This window comes from Epinephelus lanceolatus, chromosome 23 (genome assembly GCF_041903045.1).
Source record: "Epinephelus lanceolatus isolate andai-2023 chromosome 23, ASM4190304v1, whole genome shotgun sequence".
Lineage (NCBI taxonomy): Eukaryota > Metazoa > Chordata > Actinopteri > Perciformes > Serranidae > Epinephelus > Epinephelus lanceolatus.
The window spans coordinates 10,571,760-10,589,991 of record NC_135756.1 but is presented as its reverse complement, the minus strand read 5'-3'; the positions used below and the strand labels follow the sequence as shown (position 1 = coordinate 10,589,991).

The following is an 18,232-nucleotide window of genomic DNA, read 5'->3' as shown; positions in this document are numbered from 1 at the left end:
TTAGACTCATCAGTTTAGTATTTGACTGAATGTCTCCCCCCGAGATATGATGTAAAACAGTGGTTCCCAACTGGTCCAGCCACAGGGTCCAGATTTCTCCCTATTCATCAGTTCAAGGTCCACGCAGTTTAATACATTCAGGGTCATACTTGGGTTTGGCCAATTGCCGAGCTAGTTTTCTGTCTCTGTTCAGTATCTGTTAGTTTCTCACTCGACAGCAGGAAAAGACACTTCAAAGTAAAAGCTCTGTGCTGAAAATTCACTGTACTTAAAAATCAAGTCATTTGTGGTCCATTCAGATTGAGCCAGCGACCTACTTTTGGACCGCGACCCACCAGTTGGGAACCACCGATGTAGAATCATGGCCAAAAAAGTGTATTTGCACAACATTATGATGCAACAGTGAAGCTGACCTTTGACCTTCTGGATAGAAAATGTCATCACTTCATCATTTTATCCTATTAGACATTTGTGTGAATTTTTGTCATATTCAGCATATGATTTCTTGATTTATGGCCAAAAATGTCTTTTGTAAGTGACCTTTGACCACCAAATTCTTATCTGTTCTTCCATGAATCCAGGAGGATCTTTGTGCCAGATTTGAAGAGATTTCCTCAAGGCGTTCTTGAGATAACACAATTCTGAGAATGAGAGGGATGGTAGGACGGACAACCCGAAAATGTCTCTGGCCACGTCTGATACAAGTGCAGAGGCATGAATGAAATGCACCATTGCTCAATTCAACGCCTTTAAGAGTTTTGCTGCTACAGCCTTAAGCCGGGATTTATACTTGTGCGTCAGCTCTATGCAGAGACTACACCATTGTGAGCATTTATACTTGTCTGCGTCACTCTGCAGTTACACCTCCAAAACACTAGGAGGCGGCGGGGTTTCTGTGAAGTGCTGTAAATTTCAAACACAAGTACACATTTCCCCCACAAATACAACATGCTAATGTTTTTAGCACAAGCCTATAGCATTTTACATTGTATAAATTAGCCTAGGGGCTAGCAGACTTTTCCTCTACTCATATGAAGCCAGGGACAACAGCAACATTCAACGAAGGTAACATTTCAAAATTCGGCTCCATTACAACTCACAAGGTTCACCGACAAAACAATTGTCAACACGTTTTCCAAACAAATACAACATGCTAACGTTATTAGCACAAGCCTATGGCATTTTACATTGTATAAATTAGCCTAGCGACTAGCAGACTTTTCCTCTACTCATATGAAGCCAGGATAAAACACACACAAGACTTAAAATGCTTTTTTTTAATGGAAGCTTTATGGTCTAAACAATTTATTGTTTCTTATCTGTGAAAATAAAGTAAATAAACGCGTTGTTCCCACTGAGGGAAATGGTTTCAGCTTACAGAAATAGACAGGAGGTCTGCGTCGCCACGACGTGTAGTTACATTTCTGGGGAGGTGCACGTTAGGCAGAGCCAACACTGTAGGTATGGCGTCAATTCGACCCAGTTGGTTAGATATGAGCAGTAGCATAAGATGGCTAAATGTTAACAAATGTTAGCTAACTTTAGATAAATGTTGTTGTACAGTGCAGATTAGTGAATTAGCTTGCTAACTTTATGACTCTTCTTCACTTATGATAATGTTACACGAGCTTGAAACAGTATTTTAGCATTTAGCGTAATCTCATAATTTTTAATGTTGCCAAAGTGGCCACTGTTCAGCATGATGTGGCTTTAATGTGATCTAACATTACAATAATTTAATAATACACTCCTCCGAGCTATTACAGCGCTGTAAAAAAATAATTACTGTCATATTTTATTAATTACAGCTATGACACGCTGTGCTGAGGCAGAAATAACAGAGGTTAAAGTCTACTTCCTGGTATACAGCCAAGGTGAATACCACATCCAGAGCTTGTTTATCTCTCTTGAAGTATCCCATTCCATATGAGGGAGAAACCCAAAGTTATCTCACTTCTTATGACAGTTACACAATCACATGCTGCACAATCAAACAATCCTACAGCTCAGTGCTCTGGTATTAGAGCCAGTGGAAAAAGAGTGTCAGTGGTATATGTGATATATCTAGGTGAGGCAGATTACCGACCTCCCTCCATCTCTGCTTTCACCTCAACTCAAACAGCAGCAGCAGGAGTGCTGGACTTTGTGGCTAATTAAGTTTGAGCTCGCAGAGAAACGAGCGGAGAAAGGAAGAGGGAGAAGAAAGAAGTGGGGAGGAGAGGAACACGTATCCAGGGAGCCGTCAGGAACTTGGCCATGGCTGCAGGAATGGCAGCTGCTGCAGCTCACGGTCGGTGCACAGCTCCGCTGGGAGCTATCGACGAAAAACAACTGAATTTTCAGCGTCACACACCCATCTAGGTTATTTATCTTCCTCCTCTTTATCTCTCCCTGTCTGTCTTGCGTTCTCCTTACTTTTATCACCCAGTCATCCCGTCACAGCCTCCTTCAACTCTCACACCCGCTGGGTCCATAACTAATGTCAGGTTTCACAGAGCCATTAACCGCCGAAATTGTTTTTCACTGGTTACGCATGTCGGTCTCAGGGTAAAATTTTCTACTTTTCAGATTAGTAGTAGCGTTAGCACTATGCTGTACCACATAAGCAGCCAAGCTAATAGGGTATTTATGCTAAATTGGTTAGCTCGCCACCGCTGTGCACTGTGCATCACCTGGGTTGAGTGGGAGTGAGCTAGCAGTGCCACTTATTCGATGTTAACCATTGGTAACGCCATTCCAACCCATAATGGTGGGATAGCATTGCTGCAGAAACATTGTGCCCGACCTCTGGCAACGCCGTTTGCCACCATGGGTCAGGTGTACGAAGAAAACCTAAAAATGCTGTCCGCCAAAAGATATTTAACAATTTCTACAAACAGGCTTCCACCTCACCATCTGCGCTGCCGATTTCCTGTCTCTACAATGTTCGTAAGAGTGGGTCAAAAGTTCTCCTATCAAGTCTGTTTGTATAAATCACAACTTTTGCGTGGGAAGTGGTGTATGCCTTTGTCAGGCCTTGTTTTGTGCGCACGCAATGATTATAAATGAGACCCCAGGAGTGGAGACTGGTGGGTGGGCAATGAGAGCCATGTTTCGACTTGTTAACGTGGTTAGCCGGCTGTTTGCCAGTGAAGCCAACAGAAAGAAAAAGACATTTACAACACAAAACAGTGAGTTTAAGTGCCATGTGTCGAAGCACTATCCATCTAGAGTCAATAGAGTAGTGCAGTGGTGATGATTTTTTTGTAGGCAAACATGGAGTTAGCATCGCCCTGGTTTCCTTTGTCAAAAAGCCTATGGGATTTTCCCATTGGATTAGGGTTAGGGAAGATAATAGTGTAAATGCAGTCGCTTGAAATAAAAAGCTAACGTTAGGCCATAAACAAACATTTCAACCTCACCACAACAAGGCTGTAAAGTTGTAAAGCCAGGTCCAGACTTATGACCTTCTGTAGTCCGATTTAGCCACCTGTTAAGCGCCTTTTTTAAGACACATAAAAGCTTCAAATTTCACTAGTGGGGTATTCACAGACGTATTTTGTAGAATAAAACGTTAAAGTCTCTTAAGCTTGTATTAACCACAGACCTTATTTCAGGCATTTAACCAAAAACTCATTCAAAAAAATCCATTGACTTCAAGATGAGGGAACAGGAGTGCTAAAATGCTAACTCATTTAGTCATTTCCAGGTTTTTCTGCAGCACTCTTAGGGTGCTTTCACACCTGCCCTGTTTGGTTCAGTCGATCTCAACTTCGTTTCCCCCCTAAGTGTGGTTTGTTTGGGCAGGTGTGAACACAGCAATCACACTCAGGTGCGCACCAAAACAACCGGACCAAGACCTTCTTGAAGAGGTGGTCTCAGTCTGGTTACAAACAAACACTAGGGCAGTTCATTTGTGGTGAGAACGTGTTCCGACCTGGATCTGAACCAACTGCAGTCACATGACACATTGTTTGGGTTAAACATGAGCATGTTACAGTCCTGGAGGATTATTAATGTGCACCTCCTCCTGTACTGCCTTAATATGCACATTCAGCACATCCAATGCATCAAAACATTGTTTTCTAGTTGGAGCCGCGCCTCGTTTTCAAACTGTATGGTTTGACTAAAATGAACAATGACAGCAATATAGTCCACGATGAGCAGCGCTAAAATCAACCTGCGTAGTTGTCCCTCCATTGTGACATTAGAAAGTGTCACATTTATCTTGCAAGTGTACTCTTCTTCAACGTTTTGTTTACTTACTTTCCAATATATCTATATCTGTATATGTATCTATATCTATAGTTTTTCTCTGTATTCTGATCTCTGAAGCTGAAGGAACAACTGGAACAGATATGTTTCAAAGTGCAGTCCCAGTGTTAAAAGGAACATTATAGGAGTTTTATTTTCCCTCTTGTGTTCCCTATTCATACTCACACAGACTTCGTGACCATGCCAGATAAACAGCATCCAGCCTTACAGCCTCAAATTCAAGTGGCGATCACATTGAGCTTAAAGTGGAGGCTTTTAAGCGAGCAGCAAACAGACATAATCAACCTGGTTGGTCTACATTTCTCCTTCTGCGCCACCCTCCGGCACAAACACTGTGCGGTCGCCGTCTGGAGCCCCTGTTGACCACAGATTCTATCAGAGAGGAGGAACTTAATATATACAGATGTGTAGGGTAACCATAACAGATGTATGGGGGCTTTGATGCAAATGAAGGAGGCTATGAGAAAGATGAGCAGCATCATGGAAGAGAGAGAATGAAATATACTGCGGTAGAGAGGAAACCGAGAGTTGGAAAAAGTGACCATGAGAAGTGGAAAACATACTAAGACCGGAAGAGAAATTTTTAGAAAAGAAACTGGCATTGCTGTGAGTAAAGGAAGGGATGACAGAGGAGAGAAGAGGCCACTGAGTGGCTCCACGCAAAGATGGCTCATCCAAATATTTGTGGGAGCCTGTCTGCAGCAGGCGGGCTGTGACTCAGAGCAGCACAAATCACTCAGTGACTGGAAACAGCTTCTTCTCTATTTCTGCAACAGCGTGTTGTACAAAAGCCTGGCTCCATTACCCCGGCTGCTGTCAGGGGGATGCAGAGATGGTGGAGAATGTAGGACAAACAGGCAGCGCTGGTCGTAGCGCGATGCTTTTTATGGTAACTTGTATTGTTACTTTGAAAATTAGGGTTTCGATTCATGTGAAAAGTTGCTCAGGAGGTTTTCTCTTTAAAACTTCTCTCTGTTCTCCGCACTGCGGCGTCTTTAGGCAACTGTGCATTCCAGAACAACCCAATTAGAGGCAAACAGAGGCGGAGGAGGATCAGTCTTCTGAGCCCTACTGTATGCCTTCATTAAATCTTGCTGAAGCTAACAAGTGCGGCTCAGAATCAGGCCGGGTTATGAATCCTCTGCGTCAATGAGCTGCATCCCATTTACAAGCTTTGATTCTGGTTTATTTTTCTACAGCACTCCGCGGCCCTCCATCCTCCCACGCCTCACTCTTGTTCCTGACAAACTCCGCTGATGCCAGGAGGACTCCGGGCCAGTCGACCCTGACCCTGAAGACATCTGCTGCCTGCTACACATGTGGTTGGACCCGACACAAGCTCACAGATGGGAGAGGGAAATCCCAGGAGGCGGCACACACAGTTCCGCCGGAGACCTGGAACAGCTGACAAAACCTTTAGTCTACATCTCAACCACTGTGGCAGAAAAGCATGACTTGTCATAGATCCTGTTTTTCTGACCTGTCTGTGTCTTGTGTAATTCTTTACGTTAGCTACCATTAGCAACCTCAGTATAAACTGCTGTTTATGGGGTCCATATTGGTGTAAGGGACATCGCTAGTGCGCCTCTGTTCGAAGGATGAAGAAATGACTTTCCACAGACTTTTCCAACAACTTCCAGTTTGAGTAGAATCTGTGCAGTGACCATGCGTCATATTATAGTTTCAACATGTGTCCACACAGAAGAACCACCGCCCAATCAGTAGTCGGTTTAACACGGTGGATCCGCATAAATATCCACAAAAATGTGCAAATACCAGTGTTAACATTTGTCTTTTATCAATGTTGGGCCAGATGCATAAATCTACATAAACTCTTTGTATGCACAAGACAGAAATGTGCATTGGCATTCTTTTTGTCAGATACGTAAAGCCGCACATACGCCTTAATCTGTCTGATTGTGGAGCTGGGCACACGTGCACAAGCCTCATTGCCACACCACACAGTTCACCATTAATGGATCTAGAACTGTCCTTAAATATGTTCGCAAAATCAATAGTGTCCAATCCAACATTCATGAGAGCTGTCAATGAGAAGCGGAGCAAAGAAGAAGTGCTGTTTGACTGATTATGTCGGATCGCAAGGTTCTCCAAAGGTGCCAAAAAGACTCATTACACACTGTGGATATTTGTGGTGTTGTCTAATCCATCATGTTTCTGAAAACCATTGTCGTAAATTCTAAATTAACATATATAGGATGTTCATTCATAGAGCTCATGTTGCAGCTGACTTGGCAAAGTGCTTCACAATTCAGAATAAAATTAAACGGTCCTTTAACGAGAAGATGGCGCTTGTAAATTATTTAAAATGAACTTTATAAATGTGCCCTTGATTGACATTCTACAGAGCAATGTGCAGCCTGAAAAAATGATAACACACCCAGTGAAACTGATAAACATGGAACAATGCTGCACATCTCTCAACTTTGATTTAATCTCGTCCTTTTCATATCAGTCAGAAAAATGCGTTTTTATGTGAGGGGAAAAGGCGTATGCGTGGTTTATACGTCTGGCCCTGCAAGACCGCCGTTCAGTTTATTCTCTTGAATTCGGCATTTTTGATTTGATAAGAGGAAGACTTTGTTATTTCTTCACTCAAAAGTTACACAGTTCTGTTTCAAAGACAACATTTAAGTGTGACAATACAAACATGACATGCAAATCAGCTCAAGCAGGAAGATCTTTCACACACATGAAGAAAAAAATATATAAAGGAAGGCTAAAATCAGCAGTAGAAGGTGTGTGTATCGTACATATTCACCAAAAATGTGGTCTTAAAGACATGGCCGTGCACAGGCTAATAGAGGGGCAGGGGCTCATAGGCAGAAAACAATACAGTATGTAATATAAATTGATAAAGTACAGCGGTTTCTGGCGGCATCTAGTGGTGAAAATAAAATGCTCTTAATATAACGTTAAATATATTGTTTTTTGTGGAAACTGAATATAATATTCATAAGTATAATTAAATAGTGCATAATACATCAGAAGTGATCATTTCTGCATTCTCCTTTATCTTAGAGTGAGTCGTTTTATATACCTGGAAGCACAGGTCGAATTTCATGGATGTTGCCATGTTGTTCCAGAATCCCTATTGAAACCCTATGGGAAGAGTTGCAATACACTGGTTGACCAGCAGATGCCGCCAGAAACCACTGACTGGCCCTTTAATATAATTCATGTCATATCATAATACCGAGATTTGGAAGACATCTTGGAATTTAGACAAGAAGAAGCAATAAAACACTTTTTTTATTTTTTTAAAATTGGTTTAAGATAGATTCCTTTATCTCTCCCCTCCCTCCAAAACTACTGAAAATATTATTGGTGTAAGATTTAAAAAAAAACCCAAAACATTTAACGTCACTCTCAGGACTCACAAGTCACGACTGGACCAGGCTACTGGTGCTGAATGCGCATCCAGAGATAAGTTTCGCTTCCCACAGAAATGCTTGTAACGTTAGATGCGGTATGGGAGGGGCATCACCCAGGGCTTCCAATCACTGATCTCCCTATCTGATATTTTGTCTCAATCAACATCTGTTCAGCAGGGCAGGGAGAGCAGGCTGTGCACGACAGGAAAAATAAAAAATAAAAAAAATCCGACCTACAGAAAAAGGGCACTTTTCTATGTGAGGCAAAAAGGGCAGGGGCACAAGCACCCTTTGAGGTCTATGGGCCTGTCCCAATACCCCCCCTTGGCCCTACCCCTACATTTGCGCGTTCCCGCGAGGGGTAGGGGTGTCCCAATTCCTTTTTGCGTGTAGGGGTAGGGGGCATAACGAGGGGTAGTGGGTATGAAACTAGCCCTTTGGAGCGAGGGATTTCAGATGCTGACTTGCCAGCGAGAAGTAGACGTCGCCATGGCTACCACCGAGCAAGACACGGGGAAAAAAGTTCATACATAGCTAACGTTACCGTTGTCAGGTAGCTTGTTAGCTAGCTAGCTAGCTCGCACTATCTGGCGTCTGTCATCTGTCCTGTTCTGCAAAATTGTCGGATTTTTCACATTACGATAACATGCCAGCTAGTATAACTATGCTACCTCATAAATGTTAGCTGGTTAGCTATCTAGCTAGCTAGCAGAAGTCCCCTGTTGTTTGTCGTTCATCAAACGAAGCATGATGAATACAGCAAAAGTGATAGGATGAAATCAACCGGAGACTCCATTGTAGATGCCGGTTGGAAATGTAGATGGCTCGCAGCTTCCTGTTTAAAATAGTTACATATGCGTGAACGTAACCGACGTGGTGATGTACTGAGTGGTGTCTCAATTCCTAGGGAAAGATTTCAACCCCTACCCCTTGTTGCTTCATTTCAAGGGCCAAGGGGTAGTGGACAAGGGGGGGTATTGGGATTGGGCCTATGTGTACATGTGCTTGCTTAAAGAAAATCCATTAAAATCTGATGCATGAACATGAAAATTTTAAGATATTTACCACTGACACAGAAAATAGCAGCAGCTTCATTCACCTGTGATTATTTATTGGTTGAACTGGGTTTGAACTGAGCTGGGTTCTTACCGTAGGGTCCTTTCCTGCCATTTGGCACTCCTCTATCTTACTCGTAGACGCAGGCCAAAACACCTGGTGGGAAAAACAACACAGCACTTAAATCAGTGACAGATAGTAAAGTGGGCCCAGAAAGCCAGTAACAGATTGAGACATGAATATGCCCACGTCGAGGTCTGATCATATCCTTAAACACACACAGATATCACAGGGAGAATTTGTGGAAAACGAACAAAAACAAATGTTGTAAAAGTTTCGGTTTCGACAGAAGTTTGTGTGTCGGTGATTACAGCCAGCTCCTGCCTGTGGAAAATGTGTGTGTTTTCAAAGCAGGGAGAGGTGCTTGGAGGTCTAGTTCAATGAATATATCAAGCAATTTACTTGGAAAAAATGGATGCGGTGCAGCACTCTCTGGGGGAACCTAAATGGTTTCCCATCTGTTTATGCACTTCATGCCTGTCAATTATGCTAGAGATAACTCCTTCACTGCATACTGAATCAGTTATCAGAGAGCTCCAGCATTTTTATGCCTCTTTTGAATAACCCTAAAATTGTTCTGATCATGGCAAATGTATGGTAATTTGCATATCATTGCAGAGAGTAGAATAATGGCAGCGCAGCAGTTTCACGATGTGCCTGACATACTGTTAAATTTAACAAACGTTTTATTTTCTCCTTTGTGATGGCGAGAGGAAAAGACGCCAGATGCCAGCGCTGACCCTAATAACAGGAAGCTGCTGACCTTTAGTGTGCCATGGGTGATGTTGTTGATGTCCATGGAGAGGACATGGTCTTTGCAGCCCACATACATCCTGTCCTGGTCCTCGTCCATCTGCAGGATCCTGTAGTCCATGGCCTTGTCTGATATGCTGTAGTGTTCAAAGGACTGGGAGGCCGTCAGGTCTGAGAGACACACAGAGAAGAGAAAGGCTTAGCAAAACATACACATGAGCTTGTTTCCACGCAGAGATGAGAGACGTTTTCTCAGACTTCTGCTAAATTAAACTCGAGAGAATCAGCTACACACAAGCTCACATTAATCTCCCTCAAAACAAGAGATCTCCAAATAAGGTTTTTGTGTGTGAGCCCGTGGGTTTTAAACAAGATCTCTAAAGAAGACTTTTAGGATTTGGATGCTGCTCCTTGAACATGTCAGTTCTCTTCTATTGCAGTTTCACAAGGAGGGAAACTGAAGATGTGAGACAGCAGAAAGGTTGTATTATAGTACAGATCGTTATCGTTATACACTTAAGGTTGGAATCAAACCATAACGTTTTTGGTAACAACTTAAATGAATCTATTCAAAACAGTCATGAAACAAAAGTTTACACTGAGTTCAGGGTCAGATTTTGTAGTCGTTCTGTAGTTGTATCCTTGTATTCTTTGATTTGATTGTTCGTCATTTAGTTTGTTTTATTTATTCTTTCATAGAGACTTAGACATTTATTAAGTTAAGTGTATTTTGTTAAAGTAAATGTTTTAATTCTTTAATATGAAGTATAAAAAAATGCAACACTTCCCATTGTAGGTGTAGGACCTATTCTGCAAATGTTCAGGTTCATACTTGTTTTTAAAGTTTCTAAAAAAATATTTTTCCATGCTTTTATGTTTAAAAAAACATTTTATTTTCCTAAAGTTGTCTGTGCTGGAACCCCTGTATTCACACTCTGAAATGCTCTGTTTAAGTGCCTGATCCTCTCAACCTGGTCTCACTCCAAAGTCATCGAAATGCGACACTTGGGCAGTGACTTGTGGCGTCAGGCACTGACAAAAAAAGCCGTCCTTTATCGTTGGCATGATATGTGGCCAGTTGCCATTACAGTTTAACGTCAGGAAGAAATGTGGCAGGACAAGAGCAAAAATGAAGGCGGTGAAAGTCTGAGTAGTGCTGGTGGGAGGGTCCTACAAACACCAACTTTCACCCGAGAGAGCGGTGTTTGCGTCCTTTACGATTATAAAGCCCAACCCTGTTCTTTTTTCCTAAACCTAACCATGTATGTTAGTTGGAAAAACAACATCAATTAGCAGTGGTGTACTGACGTAGTGTGTTTATTTTGAAAGAGACTGGATGCTAACTGTATATTTCCTGTAAAAACAGAAATGCATGTAACAAGCAGAACTTGACAGAGTCTCAGAACGTCAACAACCAACACACCCAGGGTACCTTGCACATCGTATGTGGACGTGGAAAATCCATGACCAAAAGTAAAGATGTGACTAGACTGGAGTGAGAATGTGTTGACTCTTTTTGGGGTAATTTTACGGGGCCGGGGCTGTTGGTGTGTGTCTCCACCACAGGAACCAGAGCTCCGGAACTTTTACAGGGGCTAAACAAGTCCCTGCCTCGGAGTAGGTACTCAGAACGGCCCGAGAGAGTCCTGACTGGGGCTTGGGGATTACTTGGTGCTGATTAGATATACTCAAGGCGGGATGTGACGTTTTGTAATTACTATGGTTATCATAGATTAGCTGGGCTAACCGTTAGCTGTTAGCCGTTAGCGGTGTCTGTAATAACTCAGTAACTCAATATACGGTCTGTGAAAAAAGTATTTTTTCCAGTGGATATCTTTGTTACAACATGATTGAGCTAGCAAAGCAGTTTTGTTCTGCTATGTGTGGTATTTATTCAGTTTTGGGAAATCACGATGTCTAGAAAGCATCAGGCTGCAGCTGACAGGGACAGCTAACAGCAGCAGCAAAGCTAACATCAGGATGTCATCTGTTAAAAGCCTCCCGTTGTCGGATACGACATGAAACTACTCCAGTTAGCTCAATCATGTTGTAACTAAGACATCTGCTGGAAAAAAAAAAAATCACGGACCATTTATTGAGTTATTACAGACACCTCTAACGGCTAACAGCTAACTACGTCCTTACGTCGCCCTGGTCAAAATGGTCGCGCAACAATTACGTCACATCCAGAGCCCGGTAATTTTACAGGAACCTTCCTCCTATTCCGCTCTCTCAGTGGAGACACGGCGGTTGAGAGGGCCGGGCGAGAGGACGTTCCTGTAGTAGTTCCTGCCCCCAAATAGTACCAGGAACTTCTTCAGTGGAAACGGGCCTAATGCAATGTCACAAAGCACAGCAGCACTTTCTACTGTTAAAACCACTAACAAAAACATCTTACCCAAAATCTTTGCAACTGCACATCTGGTCCAAAACTGCTGAGATATTAACAACATCAGCAACCAAGCTTTCAGGCGTCCCTGACATTAGCATGTGGCTACATGTAGCAATGTACTGGCAGCCAGGGAATGGCTGTGTTTTGTGGCATGTTGTCTTGTTCAACAATCACCAACAAAAGCTTTTAACAACAACCAAGCGTGTTCCAGCACGAATATGATCCAAAATTGGGGCGAAATTAACAACACCAGCAACCAAGATTTCCGGTTTCCCTGATGTTAGCATGTGGCTACATGTAGCAGTGAACTTGCAGCTGGGAAATTACTATATATAGCAGCACTTCACCAACACAAGCTTCTAACAACCACCTGACATGGTCCAGCAGGAATATGATCTGAAAATGGGGAGAAATGAAGAGGTTAGCGTGCAGCTAATAACAGATTTCTTTATATAGCAGTGTCGGCTATATAAAGAAATCTGTTATTAGCTGAAATCAGCCTGTCTTCAAAGTACAAACAGCTGGAAACAGAGTATTCGGAGTGGGCTGAAGCCTGAGGTTTTTGCTCACAGGGATTACTTTTACAAACATTTACCTCATTACGTGAAACTTTGGCTGCGTTTAACATGAACATCTGTCACTGTAACATTATATATATGACAGAATATACAGAAAAGCATAATAAGTCCACTTTAATTATGTCTCCAGGCTGCATTTACTGTGTGTGCACTTACATGTGCTTTAATACTTAATAACACAAAATTCTTCCCGTGCCTTGAGATAAGAGCAGATAACTCTGAAGTATTAGAAATAATTATCTGATGTACTGTGAGTCACCAATGTTATCATTACTGGAATAAATTGCCTTGGATATTGATACAAGTATGATTTATTACTAGAGGTGCCTCACATTTCACTTCGCTTTCATCCAGCCTATTACAGAGAAGCTGTGACATGTTGAGGAGATACAGTATATAGGCTATTGTGTAAAAAAAGTCTTCCTGCAGAGTCTCTTCTACTCATTAAAAGCGCATATTGTTCACACACACACACACAAAGTAAACATTATCAGACAGTTATTTTCAGCCTATTTGCTCCAGAGATAAAGAACTCTGCACCATACCATCAAAGGCCCTCACTGTCGAAGCCAAACTCATGCATATTTATCACTTTTTCAATCTGCGCTGAGAGCAGGGGGTGTGGGGGGGCAACGTAGATCTACACCCTCCATTTCCTCCCCTCCATTGACCCTGTCTCAGCTCTCTTTGTGTTCCCCCCTCTAATCAACAAACAGGTTGCCTGTGCTTTGCCTCTCTGCCTTGGGCTAAAGTCACATTTTCATTATTGTGTGACATACGCTTTTGAGGCTAGGGCCTTTTATCTTGAGGGAAAGTGGCTTTTTCTGTGGCACCCCTCGCTCTGATCACAGGCTGTTGAAGGGGGCGTTCGCCTCGTGAAGATTGGAGTCTTTAACTTTAAATAAAGACAAGTTAACCACTTCAGTCACGGGAGAGTTTCCCACGATTCTGTGTTCACCTAAATTGCTTTATACGGTTTGTGTCTTGAAGCAAGTACTTTTGAGCATTATATCATCCGAGGTGAGAGCATCATCCGGTTCCTAATGGAGAACATGCACGCTAATACGACTCTGTTTTTACCTGACTCGCCAGGATCAAAATTAAAGGTGAATGCGTCCTGTCAAGCAGATGTTTGTTTAATAAAGTCTATAAAGACAGATCGCATCGGGCTCGTGCTTCAAAGCTGCAGAGATAGCATCATCGCAGACAGCATCACAGAGCGCTCCATGCAGAGGCAATATTTTCCTAACACTGAAGAGGTTTAAGATGTTACTCGCTTTGCTCTGCCAGAGCACGAGCCACCAAGGGTGAAAGACTCACTTTCAGCTAATTAAAAACACACAGGCCTCCAAATTCAGCCAAAAAGGAAAATCAATTTTTTACATCTTCCCGAAATACATTCTTGGAGGTGATTCAGAAAAACCTTTCAGACCACAATATACTGTACCTCGCTTTTACACATGGAGGTAAATCTTAATTGAAACCCTCTTCTGGAGCTTAAAGATGGCAGCTTTCATTAAACACACAGATGTTTATAATAGATGGTGTGAGCGAGAGTTTAACAATCATACATTATAGCCTATACAGGTTCAGTGGTTAAGTTAAACATCAGTGGGTAGAAGCCAAAAACCCCACGGCCTTTTAAAATATGTAGGCTATTATGGGGTGAAGTGAAAGGCAAGAGGTTAAAGACGATACATCGTTTATGAAGCATTCTTTCTTCAAACTGCAAAATGCAAAGCAGCAGTTTTCTGGCATTGGTTAGCTCAGCTGAGCCTTAGTTGCTGTAGGACAGACTGTTATTGGGCAAAAACGACCAACCCTCTGCAGTAAACAGGGACTGGGGCTGAGTGACATTTTAATTAAATGGTTAATTAACAATATGACTGACAGGTGACATTGTAGGTCACTGTCACTTGAGCAATATTTTTGTCTTAAATTGTCATGACATCTGTTGAAGTTAGCTATCTAGCTGACGTTAGTAGCTATAACACCTTGGCCATCGTTAGCTCAGTTGGAAAAAGGTCAAAAAACAAAATTGACAAAAAGGAAATGTATGAAAACAATCTGTTTCCAGGCTTTTTCTTGAGCTTGTAGCTGCATATTTTATCAGCAGTTTACCCACTGACCTGACTTACTGAGCCTTTTCTATGAAAAGCATGACAATGGAGCTAGCTTAGCTGTTTGTCAAACTACTATTTCCAAATCTTCACAACCGAACATGTCCCAGCAAGAATATGATCGAAAGTCAGGGAGAAATTAACAACACCAGCAACCAAGGTTTCAGTTTTCCCTGACCTTAGCTTGTGGCTACATGTAGCAGTGTACCTGCAGCTGGGAAACTACTATGTATAGTGGCACTTTCTCTCGTTAAACAATCACCAGCAAAGCTTCTAACAACAAGCAGACATGTTTCAGCAAGAATATGATCTGAAATTGGGGAAACATTAACAAAATTGGCAACTGCATTTATACGTTTCCCAGAGGCTACCGTATAGCTACATGTAGCTGTGTGAGCTACATACTATAAACACTTACAATAACATCCCTGGAGTAGATAACCATATAAAGAAAGCTGTCACTAGCTGACTTCAGCTTGTCTTAAAAGTGGAAACAAACAGTTGGAAACAGAGTATTCAGAACAGTTTCCCTGATGTTAGCATGTGGCTACATGTAGCAGTATACTTGCAGCTAGGCAATTACTGTGTGTGGCAGCCCTTTCTCTTGTTAAACAATCACTAAAAAACACGTCTAAACACAACCAGACATGTTCCAGCAGGAATATGATCTGAAAGTGACAACATTGGCAACCAAGTTTACATGTTTCCCTGATGTTAGCATGTAGCTACATGTAGCAGTGCATGTAATGTAAACACTTGGGTGGGGGGTGGGGGGGATCCCTATACATTTTCATACTTTCTGCAAATATAATGCAATTTATCATATTTCTACATTTATTTTGTGTCTACTTGTACTTGGTAAGACCTTGTTTTTTTTATTTTGAAAAGCAGAGGTAGTCACGTGGGTGCCCTGAGCCTTCCAATGAATGATTAGAGAACAGTAAAAGCAAACACTGACTGAGGAAATGACTGCAAGGTATTAAATCATATGATCAAATCAAGAGTGAACAAATAATTTTTCTTTATTTATTGTGAGTATATAGTTGTCAACTCCCAGTTTTCCAGTCATACTCATGCATTTATGCAATTTAAAGACTGTTTAGGGACCCTAGTGTGCAAACATATGTAGATACAACATTTTCAAAAATGCCAATATTCCTCTTTCCCTTGCCAAAATTTTGCGTAACTTTGGAGCGTTATTTGGCCCCCTTTCTGACAAGGTAGCTTGTATTGTCAGTGATAAAAGTCAGTAAGTAAATTGTTGTTCTTGATCCCGTTTAAGGGTCAACCATAAACCTTTTCATAGCCCCCCTATTGGCCTTGGGCCAGGGTTATCTGTACCCTCTGACCCCCCCTGATGGCGGGCTTGGTTGCTGGTAGTGAGGTGAGTTCACAAGCAGCAACCAGACTTTCAGTCCCCCAACCCACCCTCCTCCACTGTTAATTGACATTATGGTACACTCCTGTCTCCATAGCTCTGTGTCTGACAGCATCCCTCCAGAACATTCCACAGGGGGAACAGATTGTTCAGAGGGGTGTGGTGCGGGGTGAAATAACCGTTTAATATTATGGTGAACTTTGTATTGTTTTCTCAGCAAGGGGAAATAGGAGACTTTCATTTTATCGTGAGGGTGGAAGGCCAGCTAAGCCCGGTGCTGTGATGGGATGCAGCAGGGGTGTGTCACATGGATCCAGCTTATTCGCTGAGAGACAAAACGAAACCCTCTGGGGTCCACATACCACTGGATCTGGTATCTTCTCAGTGCTCTGCTTTCAATCTCGCACAAACATATGAGTCATGCGTGCACTGCTGCAGCACTGTAGACCGACATCAAAAGTTACCAGATGGTGCACCTGCTCCATCAGGGAGAGGAGGAGGAGGGGGGGGCTGCTCGCAACAATTGTCAAGGTTTTCAGAGTCATTCAATATATGCAGTGGGAGTGTGTGTTTACAGAATCAACGCCAGCTCATAACCTTCGTATGAGGTCTTTGTGGACTGAAACTGCTACTAGTGCTCGGTCCAGATTCATTCCATCAGTGACATGTTATCAAGTGTTCTGGCTCCACAACCTCACAGTTTGGACACATTTTCCTAATCAGGTGTCAGGAATGCCGATATTTCAAAACGGAAAACAAAAGTCGGAGCATAATTGTTTTTGTTTTCGAGTCTATAACAAAGAAAGCCACTGGACCACATGTAATTCATTAGTCTTGAGTTTATAAACATTCCTCATTGTTGAAATCACACAACTTCCCCGAGAGGGAAGAGTGTCAAAAGTGTTTGTGGACGTCATCCCTCAGGCGAGCAGCTTGTTGTGGGCAGTGTTGTTTTGGGGATGTAGATTGAAAAACAATACTCACCCTCCAAATGACAATCTTTGTATCAATTACTCAGCCGGTGTTACATTGAGTTTGTGAAGTTGTTTTTCTGCCACTGTTGAACCAAGAATCCAAACACAGCGGTTTGTGTTATTGTGTGACTTTGGTAAATCCAAAATAACTCTTTAGAGTCACAGTGAAACAGAAGTTAAAGTGTTTTTAGCTTTTGTACTGACGCATTTCCCAGTAAAACAAAATATTGGCATGGTGCACAGTTACAAGAGAGATTTAAATCAAATCCTTTGCATTCGAATGGAGCACTAAAGAGAGGGCCAGCTTAAAGTTTAGCATGATATGAAGCTACAGCTGACCGTCCACACACCTTCCTCACTCAAGAAGGACAAGGTAGAGATGGATTAATTAGACCCCTGCCACATTGTTTTGGAAATGAAAATAAAGGTTTTGCTCACTAATATCCAAACACACACACTTTTCCCATTTCTCTCCATGTTGCTCTGTCAGCTACTTAAACCCACAAATGGTGCAGTGTGGTTTTATATGACCAGTGTGGCCAGTTAGTCGCCCAAAGTCTCATTTGACTGGATGAACTGGATTAAAACTAGGAAACGGTATACCCCATACCACATGTTTTTCTCCTGTCGTTCGATTGCCCCATTTTGGTCATCGATATCTGAAACTCTTTCACAGATGAATGGTCGTATATACCACTGAACCCTGTAACTGCCGTGTTTGGAGTAGCTCCAGAAGGCTTGTCCCTTTCAAGTAGCCAATCAAACTTCATGGCTTTTCCGTCCCTTCTGGGCCGCCGCCGAATTCTCCTTAAGTGGAAGGACAGGGGTCCACCTTCACATGCCCATTGGGTCAGAGGTGACGGCACATGTAGAGCTAGAAGGGCTGAGATATTGCAGTCAGGGCAGCCCTTCCCTGACCACTTTAACAACCTTCCCTGTGCCAGGTTGACTGAAAAAGGCCTTCACTCAAAGCATTCAGGCATATAGACATGGTCAAGACGACCTGCTGAAGTTCAAACTGAGCATCAGAATGAGGAAGAAAGGTGATTTAAGTGACTTTCAATGTGGCATGGTTGTTGTAGCATTTTCACACACAACCATCTCTAGGGTTTACAGAGGATGGTCCGAACAAGTGAAAATATTCAGTGAGTGAGCCAAAATGCCTTGTTGATGCCAGAGGTCAGAGGAGAATGGCCAGACTGGTTCAAGATGATAGAAAGGCAACAGTAAGTCAAATAACCACTGGTTACAACCAAGGTCTGCAGAAGACCATCT

General features: G+C 42.4%; 1 protein-coding gene across 1 annotated transcript in view; it reads right to left on the bottom strand.

Moving 5' to 3' along the window:
- Positions 1–18,232, bottom strand: part of sema3c (sema domain, immunoglobulin domain (Ig), short basic domain, secreted, (semaphorin) 3C) — a 72,650-nt gene that overhangs the window by 30,240 nt on the left and 24,178 nt on the right. Inside the window, exons 3-4 of the mRNA XM_033614596.2 lie at positions 9,526–9,686; positions 8,796–8,858 (exon numbers count right to left, since the gene is read on the bottom strand). Coding sequence (XP_033470487.1) covers positions 8,796–8,858; positions 9,526–9,686 — 224 coding nt within the window. The remainder of the gene's footprint in view (positions 1–8,795; positions 8,859–9,525; positions 9,687–18,232) is intronic.